Raw genomic sequence first — 18,531 nt, 5'->3', positions numbered from 1 at the left:
TTGACCGAACCTTACAACAAACCTAGGAGGCTTGACTCTCAGCCCATTTTTTTTTTTGGTCACACCACTTGACTTGGGGGATCCTCGTTTCCCAACTAGGGATTGAACCTGGGAGCACAGTGGTGAACGTGCAAAATCTTAACCACTAGACCACCAAGAAACTTCTCCCCCTTTTTTCTTCCCCCAAGCCCATTTTAAAGATGTGAAAACTCTTTAAAATGGCTTAAGGGAAGGCTTACAGGGAAGAAGCAATCAGTCAAGGAAGAAGGCGCTTACAGGGAGGCTTTTATGGAAGAAGCAATCAGTCAAGGCCCCATTAGCAAGACACAGAGATTGGATTTGAACCCACATCTACCAGACTCAGAACACAAGCACTTGCATGCTGTAGGACCCTATGCACCCTAAACTCAAACTCAGGTAACCTTTAGTGCTAACGTGGTTTCTTGAAAAGCTTCCTAAAGATACACATCCACGAGTTGCCACTTTAAAAATGTACAAAAGCCTTTGATGTGCATCCCCCAAAGCTCCATTGCTTATAAGAACTGAACAATGAGATAATAGTTCTCCAGAGAAAAATACAACTATTGAAGCAAAATCTCAATGACCGCATTCTCTTCTCTGAGTTCGATTCATCTCCGCAATGCACAAATGCCTCGCTTCATTGAAACCTCAGCTCTGGGTCTGAATAAGGCAGAGAGGTTTCCTCGCACCATTCATATGGCTTGAGGACTGACCAGCCAAGATCTTGGCACGTCTGTTCCTGCTGACAAGGACACCAGTTTGGGTGAAGCTCAATTCAGCAGCCTCATTCCCCGCAACTTACAAACCATGGGATGATGCTCAACCTGGATTTGATCAGGAAATAAATTACAGAAGCAATGAAGTATTGGGATGGCCAAAAAGTTTGTTTAGGTTCTTCTGTAAGATGTTATGGAGAAACCCGAAAGAAATTTTGGCCAACCCAACAGAATGAATTAGCTAAGCAACAGGATAAGTGATTGCGAACCTGGCCTAGAAAAACCCCTCCATTATCTCTCACTCGTTCTATTCTTTCAGGTGCAGCCCATCAAAATCTTGATTGCCCAATTCTTGCCCAACATATACTGAACAAAATCTGAAAAGGAATATCTAACAATGCTTCTTCTCTAACTTTTTGAAAGCCTCCATAATAAGACAAACCCTAGGTGTTTCCCACAATGTAATATGCAATAACTCAAACTGAAAGTCAACTTCTATAGTAGAAATTAACACATTTTAAATCAACTCTACTTCAATAAAATAACTTTTAAACAGCCCAATAACAGTAACAAAAAAATGATGAGTAAAATAAGAAAGTCAACTTCTTGGTTAAAAAAATGTATAAACAAAAGGCCCTTTTTAGAAATGAGCTTTATTTTCAATTCTACTTAGTTCTAAAAGCCTGCATATTTATTTTTTCCTCCTACCAGGTTACCTACAAGCTTGGATTTCACACATCACAACAAATAAACCAAACACCTATAGGATCCGGGTGCTCACCACCAGACGGCCATGTTGGTGACTAAATTCAGACTCGGATTCAAAGAAGCTTCTGTGCAAAATGGTGTATTTCCTCAAACGAGGCTTATTGTTTGTCAATCTTGAAATCATCCACTTAAAAAGCAGACCCCAAAACCCAAGCTTTCAGAACTGGATCCCAGTACCACCACATAAATCACTCTCCTTCTAAAAACTCTACAATTAATGGTCCCCAAAAGTTACTTTAATAGAGGACTTCCAGGCAAGGCAAAGTTTCTCATAAAACCCCCATCCGCCCTGCCAACTGCTCTGCACCTCTCTTCCATGGGAACCCATAATACTTCACCCTCAAAGTCCTGGGGCAACCTTAGTGGCACGGGGTGGCCGAGCACAGCCCACTGTGATGGGGAAGGAATCTGGACACTGAACCAGCAACAATGGACTTGCTCAGTCATCACAAACACAGCCCAATAAGAGGCTGCATCAAACTGAAAAGCCAACCTTTCTGCCTCAGATCCCTGGATAAGAAAGATTTCTACGAATCTGTATAACTCGAACCAAAAAAGGATGGTTGTTAAAAATAAACCAAAAAAGACACAGAAACAGGTTTCCAGGGAAAGCCTGGTAGAAGAGAGATTCTGCTCTGATTAAATAGCTTCTTTTATCTTTGGGGAATGCAACATTGTCCCAGCCCTTTACAGACACTCTCCTCAGACTCTTTAAGTAGACAGCATGTCAAGGCAGCGATCAAAGCAAAAACATCTTTGAAAAGAAAACAGTGATGTGGCTGGGAAACCATGTGCATCTTGGCGAACATTTTTTCCACCCACCACAAGCTTGGACTTTCTGGGAAGGTCACTCGGTTTCTGGTCAGGAACATTCTTGAAGTTGTCAGGAACGGAGGAAGAGAGACTCTGAGAAGGTGTATTCTTGGTTCTGCATCTGGAGCTCAGGAACCAAACAGCCTGGAAAAATTAGAGGGCAAACCTCCATGAGGATGGGAAGCTGTAGCCTTGAAAACACTGTCAGGAAATACTTTCTGTTTACCATTACTAAGGGCTTCCCAGGTGGCACCAGCAGTAAAGAACCCACTTGCCAATGCAGGAGACTCAGAGAGGCAGGTTCAATCCCTGGGTTGGGAAGATGCCCTAGAGTAGGAAATACCAACCCACTTCAGTACTCTTGCCTGGAAAATTCCATGGACAGAGGAGCCTGATGGGCTACAGTCCATGGGACTGCAAAGAGTCAGATACATACTATTACTAAGATTATTTTACACCACTTTCTGATTTTACAAGTAACTTTATTACACAACAGTGTAAACACACTTAACACTCCTCAACTGTACACTTTAAAAAAAGTAACTCTTCTAAAAAGTATCTACATTTTATTTTAGCCCATGCTCTATCACTGCAAGTCAGTGGTGACTTTCATAAATGAAAAATACCTTTGAGTAAACAATTATTAGAGAACTGTTAACTGAAAAACTCTGGAACAGGAGAGGCCTAGAAACTGTGTAAATGTTCATGAAGTTCGGGAATGGGTATATAGGTTATGACACGACACAGGCCTACAGGGGAAAACTACGGAGTTGTTAAAAATAAACACAGTTGACTCTTGAACAACACAGGTTTGAACATGTACCAGACCACTTATACGTGGATTTTTTTTTCCCCAATAGTAAATACCGCAGTACTATAGGATCTAAGGTTTGGTTGACAGGACTGTTCAACAGTAAATACTGCACTACTACATGATCCAAAGTTGGTTGACTGGATTTTTTTCAACAGTAAACACTGCAGTACTACACGATCCAAGCTTGGCTGACTCTGGATTTTTTTCAGCTGTAAATATTGCAGTACTACACAATCCAAGGTTGGCTGAATCTGTGGATGCAGGACTACGGATATGGAGGGCCAACTGTAAACTTATACTTGGATTTTCAACTTCGAGGAGACTTGACTTCCCTAACCCTTGTGCTGTCAATTAATAGTATAAGGGAATTCTCTGTATTTTCTTTGCAACATTTCTATAAACCTAACTCTTTCCAAGATAAAAAGGTTATTTGAAAAACCAACAACAGATGGGGCAGGAACAACTGGGTCACACCACAGACAAATGCAAGAAGCTGGATCCCTACCTCACACCACACACAAAAGTCAACTCAAAATGGATCACAGACCTAATTATTAAAACTATAAAACATCTACGAGAAACTTTTAGGTGAAAGTCCTTGTGACCTTGGGTTCAAAAGTGAAGTGAAAGTTGTATCTGACTCTTGGTGACCCATGGACTGTAGGCTCCTCTGGCCTGCCTCTGTCCATGGAATTCTCCAGGCAAGAATACTGGAGTAGGCTGCCATTCCCTTCTCTAGGGGAACCTTCCTGACCCAGGGATCGAACCAGTCCCACCACTGCAGGTGGACTCTTTACCGTCTGAGCCACCAGGGAAGCCTTGGATGAGGCAATGACCTTGAGGTTATAACATAAAAAGTACCAGCGACAAAAGAAACAGACACACTGGACTTCATCAAATTTGTCGAATTTGCGCTTCAGATGACACATCAAGAAACAGAAAAGACGGTCCACCAAATGGGAGGAAATACTTTCAAATCATTTACCTGATAAGGAACTGGTATCCAGAATGCAAAAAGAGCCCCTACAATTACAACTTTAGTAATAATCCAACTAAAAACTGGCAAAAGATCTAAACAGACATTTCACCAAAGAAGATATACAAATGGCCAACAGTTCAATGTCATTAACTTGTAAATCATTACAAGTTAATTACAATTACATTAACTTGTAAATCAACCTTCACATCCATTAGGAAGGCTATAATCAAAAAGATTGACAATAACAGGCATTAGCAAGGTCATGCAGAAACTGGAACCATCAGACACTGCTAGTGGGAAGGTAAATTGCTGAGCCACTTTGAAAAAGAGTCTGGCGGTTCCTCAAAAGGATAAATATAGTTACCATATGATCCAGCAATTCCACTCCTGGATATAAATCAGAGATCTGAAAACTTAAGTCCGCATAAACACTTGTACACAAATGTTTGTATCAGCATTATTCAAAATAGCCAAAAAGTGGGAACATCTCAAATATCCGCCAACTGATGTGCAAATTGTGGCATATCAATACAATGGACTATTATTCAGTCAAAGAAATAGTGAAACACACTACAAGAAGGAAGAACGTAGAAGACACTATGCTAAATGAAGGCAGCCAGACACAAAAAAGCCATATATGACTCCATCAGTGTGAAATATGCATGACAGGCAAATCCATTAGAGACAGAAAGGAGATCAGTGGCTGCTTAAGGGTGGGAAAAGGCCGAATGGGAAGGAACTGCTTAATGGGTAGTGGGTGTCCCTTGGGGTGGATGAAAACATTCTAGAATTTAAAGGTGACCACTGCATAACCACATGAAAACACTACAAAATACTGAATTGTGAAGACTGACTTCCACGTTTTACTTAAAATCTCTTTCCATGGTTTGACACTTTCTGTTTCTCCCTATCTTCCCCTGCCCATAATTTTTTACAAATATTTCAACATAAAGAAGAGTTAAAAGGACAGTTCAGCAAATACCCACAAACACACGACCTACATTCTGCCATTAACACGTCACTTTACCATGTATCCATCCATTTATCTACCCAATTATCCATCTACATAATTGTGGATATGTTTCAGAGGTGCAGATATCAGTGTCTTTGGTCTCTAAACATTCAGACACCTTTCTCCGTGTGAAGTGAAGTGAAGTGAAGTCACTCAGTCATGTCTGACTCTCTGTGACCCCATGGACTGTAGCCCACCAGGCTCCTCCGTCCGTGGGGTTTTTCAGGTGAGAGTACTGGAGCAGTTGCCATTGCCTTTTCCATCTCTCCCTGTATTTCAAGCATTTTGTTGTTGTTGTTCAGTCACTAAGTCATGTCTGACTCTTTGTCACCCCATGGACTGCAGCACTTCAGGTTTCCCTGACCTTCACTATCTCCTGGAGTTAGCGCACTCATGTCCATTGAGTCGATGATGCCATCCAACCATCTCATACTCTGTTGCCCCCTTCTCCTGCTCTCAGTCTTTCCCAACATCAGGGTCTTTTCCAATGAGTCAGCTTTTCGCATCAGGCGGCCAAAGTATTGGAGCTTCAGCTTCAGCATCAGTCCTTCCAATGAAAATCAGTGTTGATTCAGGCTTTTTAGGACTTTTAAAAAATTTCTGAGCTCGGCTCCAACAATTACAAAAGTGAGTGTACAGAATGGTGAACCATCCCCTTGGACCCGCTGGCTTCCACAGCATGGTTACCTCAGTGGACAGGCTGGACTAGATCCTTCTGATTCCTCACTGGCAGTTACTTCCCTCACTCACTCATTCAGCATTTATTCAGTGTTACTGTGTGTAAGTCACAATGCCAGAGTGTGATACTAGCGTGTACCTACAGGAACCTATCTTCTTTATTTTCTAAACATTTTCCTGAGTGTGTGTGTGTGGCTGGGAATAGGGAGGCAGAATTCCCTGACAGTCCTGTGGTTAGGACTCTACACTCTCACTCCCAAAGGCCCAGGTTCTATCCTTGGTTGGGGAACTAAGATCCCACAAACCATGCAGCATGGCCAAAAAGAAGAAAAGAAAATTCTGTGTAGACATGTTATCAGTGATGGTGTCATCACCATTGGTCATATGAGTATCTTTTCAGCTACCTGACTCTTCTGTTCTTGGAGATTTAGGTGATTTCCACTTTTTAAAAACCTGAAAAAGCTAGTTGCTGCCTCTCTGACAGAGCCCTTTCAAGAGAGAAGCGTCCCTCACTCAGAGCACAGGCTGAAAGAGTTGGCCTAGGTCAGGGATCTATAAAGTCACAATCAAAATCAGGATCCGGGGCTACTGGCTAAGCTAGCCTTGGGCTGAGCTGAGAGGTTACGAAGCCTGAGGCTACCATCCTGATGGTCACAAGCCAGCAGACAAGTAGTGAAGAAAGCTGGTCAGATAAGAAAGGATGATGAAGCCAAGGACAGAGAAAATGATGAGAACACACCGAGTTCTCCTCTGCCCCAGAGCCTCTGCCCAGGCCACTTCTGGCACTACTATGCCTCTCTCCAGCTCTGCAAATGGCAGATTTCCTCTCGTTCTTTAGGTCTTGATTTCAATGGCATCTTCTTAGCCTCTCCTTGACCATCCTAAACTGGGAGCCTCCCCCTTCAATTCTATACCTTGCAATTGATTTTTTTCCTATTTTCTTGCTATGCCCCTGCTATTCTGTGCATTCACTGAGAGAAAGATGTTAGTCGCTCAGTTGTGTCTGACTCTTTAGGACCCCATGGGCTGTAGCCCGGCAGGCTCCTCCATCTGTGGGATTTTCCAGGCAAGAATACTGGAGTGGGTTGCCATTTCCTTCTCCAGTGTATCTTCCGGATCCACAGTTTGAACCTGGGTCTCCTGCATTGCAGGCAGATTCTTGACCGTTTGAGCAACCAGTGCGTTCACTGAAGATAGGGACTATGGCTGTTTCGGTCTCAAATGTAATCCTGGAGCACAGCCCTCGACAGCCAGTTGTGAATAAATACTAACAAATGAATGAAGGAGAAGCTTCCCAACACTTCTACTTTCTGTGAGGACTTAGTTATACTCCCTGCACTCCTGCAAATTCCTTGATCTCTTCATGAGCCCTCTTTGTACCTAGGTAGTCCTCATCCAAACTCCCCAAAGGGGCCTTTCTAGGCATATTTTTGGGCTTCTCTGGTGGCTCAGACACTAGAGAATACGCCTGCAATGCAGGAGATCCGGATTTGATCCCTGGGTCAGGAAGATCCCCTGGAAAAGGGTATTGCAACTCACTCCAGTGTTCTTATCTGGAGAATTCCATGGACAGAGGAACCTAGCAGGCTACAGTCCATGGGGTTGCAAAGAGTCAGACACAACTGAACGACTAATATTTGTCAGGCGCCCTTTACAGTCCTCTTTCTGGGCTCTAAAATACTTTCCAGTGGCACAGAAACCCCTGCTCGCCTGACCTCCTAAATCCAAGAATCATCCCCTTAAACAGCCACTTGGCTGACACAAGGACCACCCAGCAACCCCAAGTTCAGCGTCTCAATGACTCAAGACAGCCAACTTTTCATTCTCTTCCTCTTTAGAGAAAGGACACAGGGATGGGCCCAGCATGCCCTAGAACCCCTGATTCTCTTGCTTTTTTTCCCCCTGAGTCTGTTTACTATGCCTCTCATAATTCATTAACAGCAGTATTGGAATTATGGCCCTGACACTGAAAGGAAAACCAATCCAACTGGATATTTTTCATCTAATGAGAACATATAAATAGGCATAAAAAACAAATAAATTCTGAATACACTTCTGCTGGCTTCCAGCAGGGTGGGAGCAAAACCCAGCAGCAAACTGGTCTCTCAAGCTATATTTTCCACTTTGGCCAATGCCAAGCATAGGCTAAGCAAAACAGCTGGCAAGAGGTGATGGAGCCACAGGCTCCAGGGAAGTCATCTCTTGGCAGCTCCCGCCGAGGCACCGGGTGCAGCCAGGACTTAGAGAATACCATGCTCTAATCAAAGCTTCAGCCTGGACTGCAGGGACATAGTTAAACTCCTGTAGACCCCAGTTCCCTCTCAAGCATAGAGAGTTACTTTGAAAGCAGAAAGCATGACACAAAAGTGAAGACTGGGTGGACACAGAACGACCATCAGGAGGATCATTCTAGAGAACGACACTGGGAACAATGATGACGGAGGAGACAGGCGGGCTGGACTTACACGATCATGCAGAACATCATGAAGACATTCCACAGGGCAATGAAGATTCGAAAGTATCTGAGGCTCAGCAGGAACTCCCGGATGTTGTCACCTGGGAAGTCAGAAAGCATTTTCACAAGCAGTGCTCACACTTCTGTTTTCACCACTGCACTGTACTTCTGAGGTCCCTGCCCGCCCCACACCCACTGCCCCCGTATTCCAGCAGCAGCATGGCTTTTCCTTTGGGCCACCTCTGTTCCCCAACCCTGAATACTCAGGCTATAGCTGCCACTGACCAACCCAGAGAGGACCAAGCCCCCAGCCTCTGAGTGGCTCAGGGAAAAGCACGTGACCCAAATCCGTCCATGAGAGCTGGCCCTGGGACTTTGGCCCCAACTACTGGGAAAGAGGCACTTGCTTTCTCCCAGGGTTGCTGGGCTGTGACAATGGAAGCCCAGTTCTCTAAGGCAGGGGTTGGAAAACCATGGCTGGTCCACAGGCCAAAACTGGCCTCTGCTAGCCCAGGAGTGAAATTTTTTTTTTTTTAGATTAAAAAAAAAAAAAAGAATCAACCAAGCATTTAGTGAGACACAAGAAATTACATGAAATTCAAATTTTAATGCCTGTAAATAAAACTTTATTAAAATACAGCCATGTCTATTCATTTACATACTGTCCATGGAAGCTTCCAAATCACAGAGGTGAACTATTGCACCAGAGACTGATGGCCCACAAAGCCTAAACTATTTATGATCTGGCCCTCCACAGAAAAAATGTGGGTCAAGGGTCATCTTTGTCAACACAAGCCAGCCTGACAGTAAAACCAACCCAGGAGGAAGAAGAGCTGCGGAAGGTCACGTGATACAGGTCTGCTTTAAGCCTTGAACCCACATGTGTCTGAAGACCATTCTACCATTGGATGTTTCAATTCACTTTATACATTTTGAGTTCTGAGCTGGTTTCCAGTATTTACAACTGAAGTGATAGTGTTAGTTGCTCAGTCGTGTCCAACTGTTTGACTCCATGAACTGTAGCCTGCCAGGCTCCTCTGTCCATAGAATTCTCTAGGCAAGAATACTGGAGTGGGTAGCCAGTCCCTTCTCCAGGGGATCTTCCCGACCCAGGGATTGAAGCCTGGCCTCCTGCATTGTAGATGGATTCTTTACTATCTGAGCCACCAGGGAAGCCCCTTACAACTGAAAAAGCATAGCAATTCAGGCAAGTAAAATGAGAGTTCTGCTTTGGTGATGACTTACTCTAGTATACACTGATGCCAAGGAATAGAAACCACTCCAAGGAGAGGGAATTTGGTACATGAAGACTCCAGAGGAACTTTCCTAGTGGTCCAAGGATTAAGAATCTGCCTTCCAATACAGGAGATGCAGCTTAGATCCCTGGTTGGGGCAAGAAGATCCCACATGCCTCAGGGCAACTAAGGCCGTGTGCTGCAACTACTGAGCCCACACACCACAACTAGAGAGAAGCCTGCTCACCACAATGAAAGATCCCACATGCCACAATGAAGATCTTGTGTGCCACAGCTAAGACCTGACACAACCAAAAAACAAATATTAGGGAAAAAAAAAAAGATTCCAGAGATCTGGGTTCCAGAACCTTCCTCTGGGGTTTTGAGTTGATTGCCCAGCCTCTTAAGGCCTCCAGAATGAGATGAACGGATCCAGATGAGGTGCTCTACAAGGATGGCACCCCAAGTGCCATCCACAGACGAGGGCTGTCTAGGAAGAATGGAATACCCGTGGGAGCCCAGAAACTTCCAGAGCAACCCAACATGATGGCCACTTGGCGCTGCTGCACCATCCAAGCACAAAAGCAGCACAAGGTCTTGCTCAACATAGTTTAGACAAGTCCAGCACTGTCCAAAGGGGTTTCCCTGGTGGCTCAGCGGTAAAGAACCTACCCGCAATACAGGAGACGTAGGTTTGATCCCTGGGTGGGGAAGATGCCCTGGAGGAGGGCATGGCAACTCACTCTAGTATTCTTGTCTGGAAAATCCCATGAACAGAGGAGCCTGGTGGGTTGCAGTCCATGGGGTTGCAAAGAGTCGGACCCGACTGAGCAACTGAACAACAGTATTGTCCAAGTCACGTGGTTAGTGACATGTGACACAGCCTCTGTAGTGTTGGCCCAGCACGGACTGCAAATGTCAGAGACAGGTCCATCCCCAGGACGTCTGCAAGGCACTGCTTGGTGAGGTCCTTCTCTGAGCCCAGGATCATAAAACTGGCCTCTCTTCCTCTCAACAAAGGCTGACTAAAGACCACTAGTTCAGGGGGTACAGGGAGGAATGAGATGGGTATCCCCACCCCAAGGAGCTCACAGGGAGGACAAATACTAAACAAGTAACCACGTAACTGATTATTCACTGTGAGTGCTGTGGGAGCTATAATGGGGTACCCAACCTGGCATGTGTCAGGAGGGAAAGGGGTCAGAAGAAGTCTCAATGAGAAAGTGCATAAGCTTGGACGTTAAATAAGGGCTGACGTTTACTGCCCTTCCGCGCAGGCGACCTGGGCCTGGTGTGCCCCAGTTTCTTCCAGGATAAACGGGGACGACGTGGGACTGGGGAGGCCGCTGCACAGTGCCCGTTATAGAGGATGCTCTCGATAAACGCAGTCACTATGGTATCAGGGGTCAGCCAAGCAGACGATGGAGAGAGAGGAGCATCCTCTGCAGGGGCAACAGCACACAGAGTCCTAGCTTGAAGAAGCCTTGCAAGAAGTCCCCAGTCAGAGAAAAGTCACTGTTCTGACCATCCTTGTCATCAATGCTCCTGCTACCTCCAAGCTAGAATAGTGCCTTCCACATAGTGGGTAAGCAACGTACACAACTGCTGAATGAATGCATGCATATATGAACAAATGAACAGATGGATAGTCTAGTGATTTGAGAGGACAATCTCTGGAGACAGAAAAACCCAGGCTCAAATCCTCATGCTGTCACTGATTTGCTGGGTGGCCACAAAAAAGTTGAGCTATATTTCTGAGCCTCAGTTTCCTCATCTGTAACACAGGAAAATTCTCCTTACCTTTTAGAAACAGAGGTGGAATGAAATACCTGTAGGAAGAACCTAACAAGGCAACCACCACCAGGCAAGCCGCTGAGAAAGGAGAGCTGTCAGACTGTCTGTTCAGTCACAGCTCCTCAGGGTTCTTGTTGTCCCCATGCAATGCTCCATCATAGCACCCACGACCTTGGCTGCAATGCCACCTCCTCAGAGGGCCTTCCCTCCACACAAGTAAGCCGGAGCAGCAACCCCATTGCTGTCCTCCCCTGACATCTTCTCCTTCACTGTCTGCTCTTTGTTGAGGAACTATTTGTCCCACTCTGTGCAACTACAACCCGAAGGCAGGAATTACATGTCTTGTTCCCTCCTGTGTTCCCAGCATCCAGCACAGTAGCTAGTACATAACAAGAACTCAATAAATGCTAGGTGAATGAGCAGATGAATGGATACAATAGTCAGGTACAGGTCCCATTAGACTCAAATAGTTATATGAGTCAATTTAGCTGCAAGTATCGGAGAAGGCAATGGCACCCCACTCCAGTACTCTTGCCTGGAAAATTCCATGGACGGAGGAGCCTGGTAGGCTATAGTCCATGGGTTCGTGAAGAGTCAGACACAACTGAGCGGCTTCACTTTCACTTTTCATTGAAGAAGGAAATGGCAGCCCACTCTAGTATTCTTGCCTGGAGATCCCAGGGATGGGAGCCTGGTGGGCTGCCATCTATGGGGTCACACAGAGTTGGACATGACTGACGTAACTTAGCAGCAGCAGCTGCAAGTATACATTCAAGGGCCAACAGGGGCCAGGCGGGTAAAAGGCTATAAAGATAAGGGGGCGGAGGCTGGGATAAGCTAGAGTCCACAGGCCCCACTTCGATGGGGTCTTGGTTCTCAACTCCCATTCAACAGATGCCAAAAGGTCTCTTGAACTCCAAGTTGTAGAATGTTCTGATTTACATCTGAATTTTTACATGACATCTCCTGGTTCATTTGAAAGCTAATCTAATTGAACATTAAATTAATCTAATTGAAAATTAAACAGGTCTATAGCATTTTGAACCCACTCCAATATTCTTGCCTGGAGAATCCATGAACAGAGAACCTGTGGGGGCCCTGTGGGGGGGGGGGGGGCTCTGGTTCATGAGGCTGCAAAGAGCTGAACACAGCTGAACGACTAAACAATAACAACAGCATTCTGAAGATAATACCTATTTGTGAGTATATTCATTCATTCACACTGGAATACTGGAACTTCAAGCAGGCAAGGAAGCCAAAACAAGTTGGAGCCTCTTTTCTGGAGCTTAAGATCAAGTGTGAGAAGCAGATATTAGCCAGATGATAGCACACACTGAAGAAAAGTCTAACTGTAAAAAGTGATATGAGTGCTGACCTATGCAAGGAGGCCTGGTAAGAGAAACAAGTGGATGACAAAGGTGGGTAGAAGGAACAGCACAAACTCGGGGCACCCCCCCACCACACACACTTAAAACTGATGAGAAAAAATTGTCCTCTCCGAAATGTACCAATTTCAGAGTCCTGAAAGGAGGCCTTACCTGTGCTGGGCTCCCTCGACTCCTCCCCAAAGCCCTGCGTGTCCTTCTTTTTCCTACAAAGAGAAGCGGACAGCGTCTATTTTCAATAGGACAAACACATCACTTGGTCCCCAGGCCCTGATCCCCAGCTCAGAGGAGAGTTCTAGCCCTACCGCTGGTTTGCTGTGACTTCGAGCAGTTCAGTGATCCTCCCTGGACCACCACTTGCCCTGCCAATCACAGCTATGACTACAGCCATCGACGGGGTGGAGGCGGTGGTCCGAGGGTGCCAGATGCGGGGCTGAGGATACACGTTAGGGCTAAGAGATTCTCGGCGGACGGGCCTGAGGCTCTCATGGGTGCGAGCAGAGGGATACTGGGGGAACTGGAGAGTCTGGATTTCTAGTCGCGGTGGCACAGAGTCATAGAAGGACGGACCCGAATGGAGGCGGAACTAGAGGCCGGGACTTGGGGGCGGGGCCGGGGTCGTAGGGCAGGCTCACGCTCGCAGGGGCGGGGCTACAGTTCCCCCGGTGGGAGCCACGGTCCAACGCGGCCTACTCACAGCTTAAAGTTGAGCACCGCCCCAGCGTTCATCAATAGCGTCCTGCAGAGGAAGAATACGGTTACCTAGACCGCCCCCCACAGTACAGGGCCCTCACGTCCCATCCGCTGATCCTCCTAATTACCCAAACAGCAGGATGTCTCCGATCATCGTTACGGCCGGAGAGTCCGTCAGAACAGGAAGCGGAAACCTCGGGTAGGGAGGGGAGAGACACATGAGCCAACCAATCTGGAAGCAACTCTGGAGACGGCTGAGCCAATCAAAGGCCAAGGCGGGCAGAGTCCCGCCTTCTACAGGCCAAGCCCCTTAAAGGAAGAGCCAGCGCCGCTCCTTGCTTGGAAAGTGTTAGTGAAAGTGATAGTCGCTCAGTCGTGTCCAACTCTTTGCGACCCCATGGACTGTAGCCCCTCAGGCGCCTCTGTCCATGGACTTCTCCAGGCAAGAATACTGGAGTGGATTGCCATTCCCTTCTTCCGGGAATCTTTCCAACCCTGGGCTCGAACCCACACGTCGCGCATTGCAGGCAGATTCTTCACCGTCTGAGCCCCCAGGCTTTGAACGTAACCAAGAAAGGGCGGGGCGAGAACGTGACGTCACCCAACGGGGGAGGAGCCATATGAGGGCCGGATTGGGTCATGGATTGGAAGCCGCTCGCCTCTGAGTGAGTGACCAGCGCTCCAGACCACTAGCGCAGCAGAAGGAAAAGCTGCTGCGCTAGGCTTTCAAAGGATGCGGCCTCTGGAAAAATGGGATCTTTTGATCATTAAACTGCATAGAGGAATGGATGCCGATTCAGTGGGCTCTCCCTGACATATACATCCCGACTGTTGGGTTCCAAAAGGGCCTCCTCCTGGGCCGCACGGAAGGCAAGAGCCCCACTAGCCGGGGGCACTGCCGGGGGCGGGGGTTCCTACTGAACGGTTCCTTCGGAGGACGTGATTCCTCGCGGGGGACAGAAGTTATGACTTAGAGCTGGAATCATGACAGATCGATAGAGGACGAGGGATCTCGTCCCCAAAAAGACCCTATTGGGAACGGGAGTATGGGGTTCATAATTGATCCGGTTCCACGGGGGTTTGGAGGTTCGATCCAAGGGCTCCATAGAGGACGTGGGTTCTAACCGAGCCCCACAGGAGTGGGGTCCTGAATGATCCGTCCCGCCTGAGGGGGCTCCTTGAGGAACAGATATCGCCCCCCTCCGAGGATAGATTCCGTGTCCAACTCAAACTCCACAGCGACCCCACACCCGGCATCATCCACCCACCCCACTCTCCCGGGCTGGGCTGTATCGGGTCATGATGGCCCGAGGGACAGAGTGTGGGACGCTGGACCGACCGAGATCCATGGGACTGGACCCCGCCTGGAGGCCCAGCGGTCGCTCCTCCTCTCCCGCGGGGGCCGGGTTGGGGCGGCGCCTGGCTGGCGGGGGCGGGTCCAGCGGCGGGGGCGCAGTCACCAGCGACGGGACGCACCGGGCCGGGGGCTGGGGTGGGACCCGGTGGGCGCCATGGAGCTGCTCTCGGCGCTGAGCCTGGGCGAGCTTGCGCTCAGCTTCTCGCGGGTGCCCCTCTTCCCTGTTTTCGACCTTAGCTATTTCATCGTCTCCATCCTCTACCTCAAGTATGAGCCAGGTGAGCCAGGGCCGGGGTGCTGGAGAGGGCTGGCATTGCGGGGCGGGAGACGGGAGGAAACCCAGGGGTCTGGAGGAGGGGAAAGGCCTGGATCGTGGGGAAACAGTCCCAGGGGCCGGTTCGGGGAAGCCAGCAGGTTCTGGTATCGTGGGGGCAGGCAGAGGGGACAGATGTGAGCGAGGGCAAGGAGAGAAGCCCCGGGGATTGTGGGACTGGGGGAGGGGAAGCAGATGCAGGAGAGGAACGTGATTGTCCAGAGGAGTGGGGAACAGGTGCTGGGGAGGATGCGGGGAGAGAGGTCAGGAATCCTGTCAGGAGAGGGTCGCATGAACTTGGGCGAGGGGCTAGGTCGTGGTGAGGGTGCAGGCGGGGGTCGGCTCTGCTGGCCAGGTCACAAGTCCTGGCTGCCTGCAACCATGACCTCTCTCCTTGCCCTTGGCGCCGGGAGCCAAAGCCGCAGCTGAGTGTCTATATAAGGGCCGGCAGTGCTGGGGGCTGTGATCAGGTTCAGAGAAAGTGACACCGATGCCGCTTCCCTGCTGTGGCTCTGGGGCAACCTCTTCTCCCTTTGCCTGGTCCGAGGCTGTGCTGGATCTCGGAGCCCGGCGGGAATTCTTCCAGCTCTGGCCGGATCCTTTCCACTTATTGAGCAGGACCGGCCCTAGGGCAGGGTAATTTGGGGTCAGCCTCCTCCCACCAGCTCCAGACCCTCTTGGAGAATCGCTGCGGGAAAACCCAGAGTCTTGGATTTTTTTTTTTCAGTAAGGGTAAATGGCCTCCTTAGAATGCAGTCTATTTTTATACAAGGCTTAGGGAGTGTTTCTTATTCATCTCCTATTTTAATAACTCTAGCACAACAGCAAACTAAAGGGACAATAGAATTTTAGCTTTAGAAAAAAGACCTGAAACTTTGTGATCCTTTCTCCCACTTAGATGTAAATTACTCTTGTATCCTCTCAGAAATAGCTTGTTTTTTTTAAAGATGATAAAGATAGGTGCTAGTGTACATTAAAGAGAAAAATCAAATTGAAAAGCCTAAAGGAAAAAAGAGATAATTACAGTAGATGTTGTGGCCGCCTTCCAGACCTCCCTTCTCTGCATTTATACCCCTGTAGTTATGGATGTAAATGCAGTCTTATGCAAATAGGATCATCCTCTCCCTGCCTAGTGTTTAGCTCGTCCACATGCCAGAGCCTATTTCTTTGTAAGTGCTTTTGGAAAGCAGTTACTTTGCAAAGCAAAATAAGCTTTGTATTGTCTTAACCCGAACACAGGACTGTATTTCCTGTCTGCAGATGAATTCCTGGTGGCTCATACCAGGTCTCTTGGGCAAGTACAGAACCTAGCACACATTGGGAAATCTAGAATTGTGGAGGGCAGGAGCCTGGTAGTGATGTAGGACACAAGTGTCTGGAAGGAAAGTGGTCTCTGGGCTGACTGGGAGCACGCAGGAGGGGTTGAGACATTCCTGCTGGAGTCACAGAGTAAATCTCCTGGACTTGAAGTGCTGGAGCCTGAAGGTTCTTGAAGGTTGAGAGAGTGCCTTAGAGGCTCCTGGGGGCCCTCCTTCCCCTATCTCATCTCTACTCCAGGCCAGTTGAATCCTGGGATAGAGACCTGGCATGCTCAGGTTTCAAGCTCTCCTCCCCTAGGGATGCTGAGGAAATAGAGGCTAAGCTAATTTACATATACAATCAACCTGTGATCCCATAGCTGTTAGATGACAGCCTTGGGATTCCAACCCAGGGCTGCTTGACCCCAAGAATCACTACAGTTGTTCTGGAGGACTTGCCTACCCTTAGAAAAGGGAGGCATTGGGCTTAGCTGTTAGCCCCCCAGTTTGGTGTTTCTGCTAAGCCTCTGTAAAGGTTTCTTCTCAGAGTCTCTGTGCTGTTTGCAGGGCCAGCTAGAGAATGCATGGGCCCCTAGGAATTTTGTGAACCTGAAAGTCAATAGTCTTAAGGAATAATCTTCAAAGTGGAAGTCAGTTCTGCCTTTAAAAGCAATGAGTAAACACCAGGGAGGTTATTTTGCTTACATGAGCGTCAGTTTGCTCATCTGTAAAATGGACTCATTGGTACAATAATCTGGGTTCCCTTACCTGGCTCTTGTGAAGGTCTGTTGAGAACTTGGTCAGTAGCCAGGTCTAAGGCACTTGTGAGAGGTAGTAGAACGATTTGTAAGGCGTGGGGCAATGTGTTCCCTGGGGTGCAGGCATTTTCTGGGTCAGGCTTTCATGAGGATCCTGAATGAGGAAGAAGCACAACGTGTGGTCCTCAGGTGAACAGCATCTGTGACCCCTGGGTTAAGAAATGCAGGCTCCCCACTCAGACCTACTGAAACAAGACTCTGCATTTGAATAGGATCCCTGCAAGTGTACTAACATTTGAGAAATGATGGACTAAAAGAACCTGGAGCTCCTCAATAGGGCAGGGAGGGCCAAATCTGACTCACCTTTAAGATGCCTCCTCTACGCAAGAAGAGAAGAAGGTGTGGTTGCTGGCTGCATGATTGAAGGAATGAGTGGATGAATGATTGAATGATAATCAATGGCTACTTTAAGACCTGATCCATGCAAAGAGCCTCCCAGACTAGAGGTTCTCAAGTATGACTACATATTAGAGTCACCTGGAGAGCTTTGAAGATTCTTGTTGTCCAGGGAGTACCACTTCATCCTGAAAATCAGAACTGCAGGGGATGGTACCCCCATTAATATTTTTTAAAGTTCCCCAGATGAGATCCAGTTTTCTGCACCAGTGTTTCCTAACCTCAACACCAGTGACAGAGCCAGACCATCCTCTGTGGTGGGGGCCATCCTGTGAGTTTCAGGATGTTTCACAGCATCTCTAGCCTGACCCACTCTAGTGGCCTCTAGGCCAGGAGCACACCCCAATTGTGACAACCAAAAATGTCCCCAGATGTTGCCAGTGTCAGTTAACTGGCACATTAACAGTGCCAGTTAAGAATCATAAATCTAGACTGAGTCTTAAACTCCCGTGCTTTCAAGGGCCTGGCAGGTCACATATGGAAAGTAGTAAGACAGCCAGGTGAAGACAGTCCCCGGTGAGATCCAGCCAAGTGCATCGCCACCTGATTGGGGCTGGAACTAGCAGAACTAATTTTTCAAGGGAAGCTAGAAATGTGATTTGCAGCTTCCTACATTTATATGTACAATGTCACGAACCTCCATCCATAGTTCATCAGGCTCTCTGTCTATCAGATCTAGTCTCTTAAATCTATTTCTCACTTCCACTGTATAGTCATAAGGGATTTGATTTAGGTCATACCTGAGTGGTCTAGTGGTTTTCCCTACTTTCTTCAGTTTAAATCTGAATTTGGCAATAAGGAGTTCATGATCTGAGCCACAGTCAGCTCCTGGTCTTGTTTTGGCTGACTGTATAGAGCTTCTCCATCTTTGGCTGAAAAGGATATAATCAATCTGATTTTGGTGTTGACCATCTGGTGATGTCCTTGTGTAGAGTCTTCTCTTATGTTGTTGGAAGAGGGTGTTTGCTATGACCAGTGCGTTCTCT

The 18,531-nt window shown here is 47.5% G+C and overlaps 2 protein-coding genes across 2 annotated transcripts in view; one reads left to right on the top strand and one right to left on the bottom strand.

Annotated features, from left to right (window-relative positions):
- Positions 1-1,371: 1,371 nt before the first annotated feature.
- SMIM7 (small integral membrane protein 7) lies at positions 1,372-13,557 on the bottom strand. Its single transcript, XM_065917497.1, has 5 exons — positions 13,492-13,557; positions 13,368-13,409; positions 12,824-12,876; positions 8,267-8,357; positions 1,372-2,462 (listed from the first exon to the last, which is right to left on the bottom strand). Exons 1-5 carry the CDS (start codon positions 13,515-13,517, stop codon positions 2,447-2,449), a joined length of 228 nt encoding a protein of 75 aa, XP_065773569.1. The 5' UTR covers positions 13,518-13,557; the 3' UTR covers positions 1,372-2,446.
- A 1,242-nt stretch (positions 13,558-14,799) lies between these two features.
- TMEM38A (transmembrane protein 38A) overlaps positions 14,800-18,531 on the top strand; it is a 34,167-nt gene continuing 30,435 nt past the window's right edge. The window contains exon 1 of the mRNA XM_065917496.1: positions 14,800-14,998. Coding sequence (XP_065773568.1) covers positions 14,875-14,998 — 124 coding nt within the window. The 5' untranslated portion in view covers positions 14,800-14,874. The remainder of the gene's footprint in view (positions 14,999-18,531) is intronic.

Source organism: Muntiacus reevesi, chromosome 1, assembly GCF_963930625.1.
Source record: "Muntiacus reevesi chromosome 1, mMunRee1.1, whole genome shotgun sequence".
NCBI classification, from domain to species: Eukaryota; Metazoa; Chordata; class Mammalia; order Artiodactyla; family Cervidae; genus Muntiacus; species Muntiacus reevesi.
Note: the sequence above shows the minus strand (reverse complement) of the source record. Positions and strands in the feature narration are given on the sequence as shown.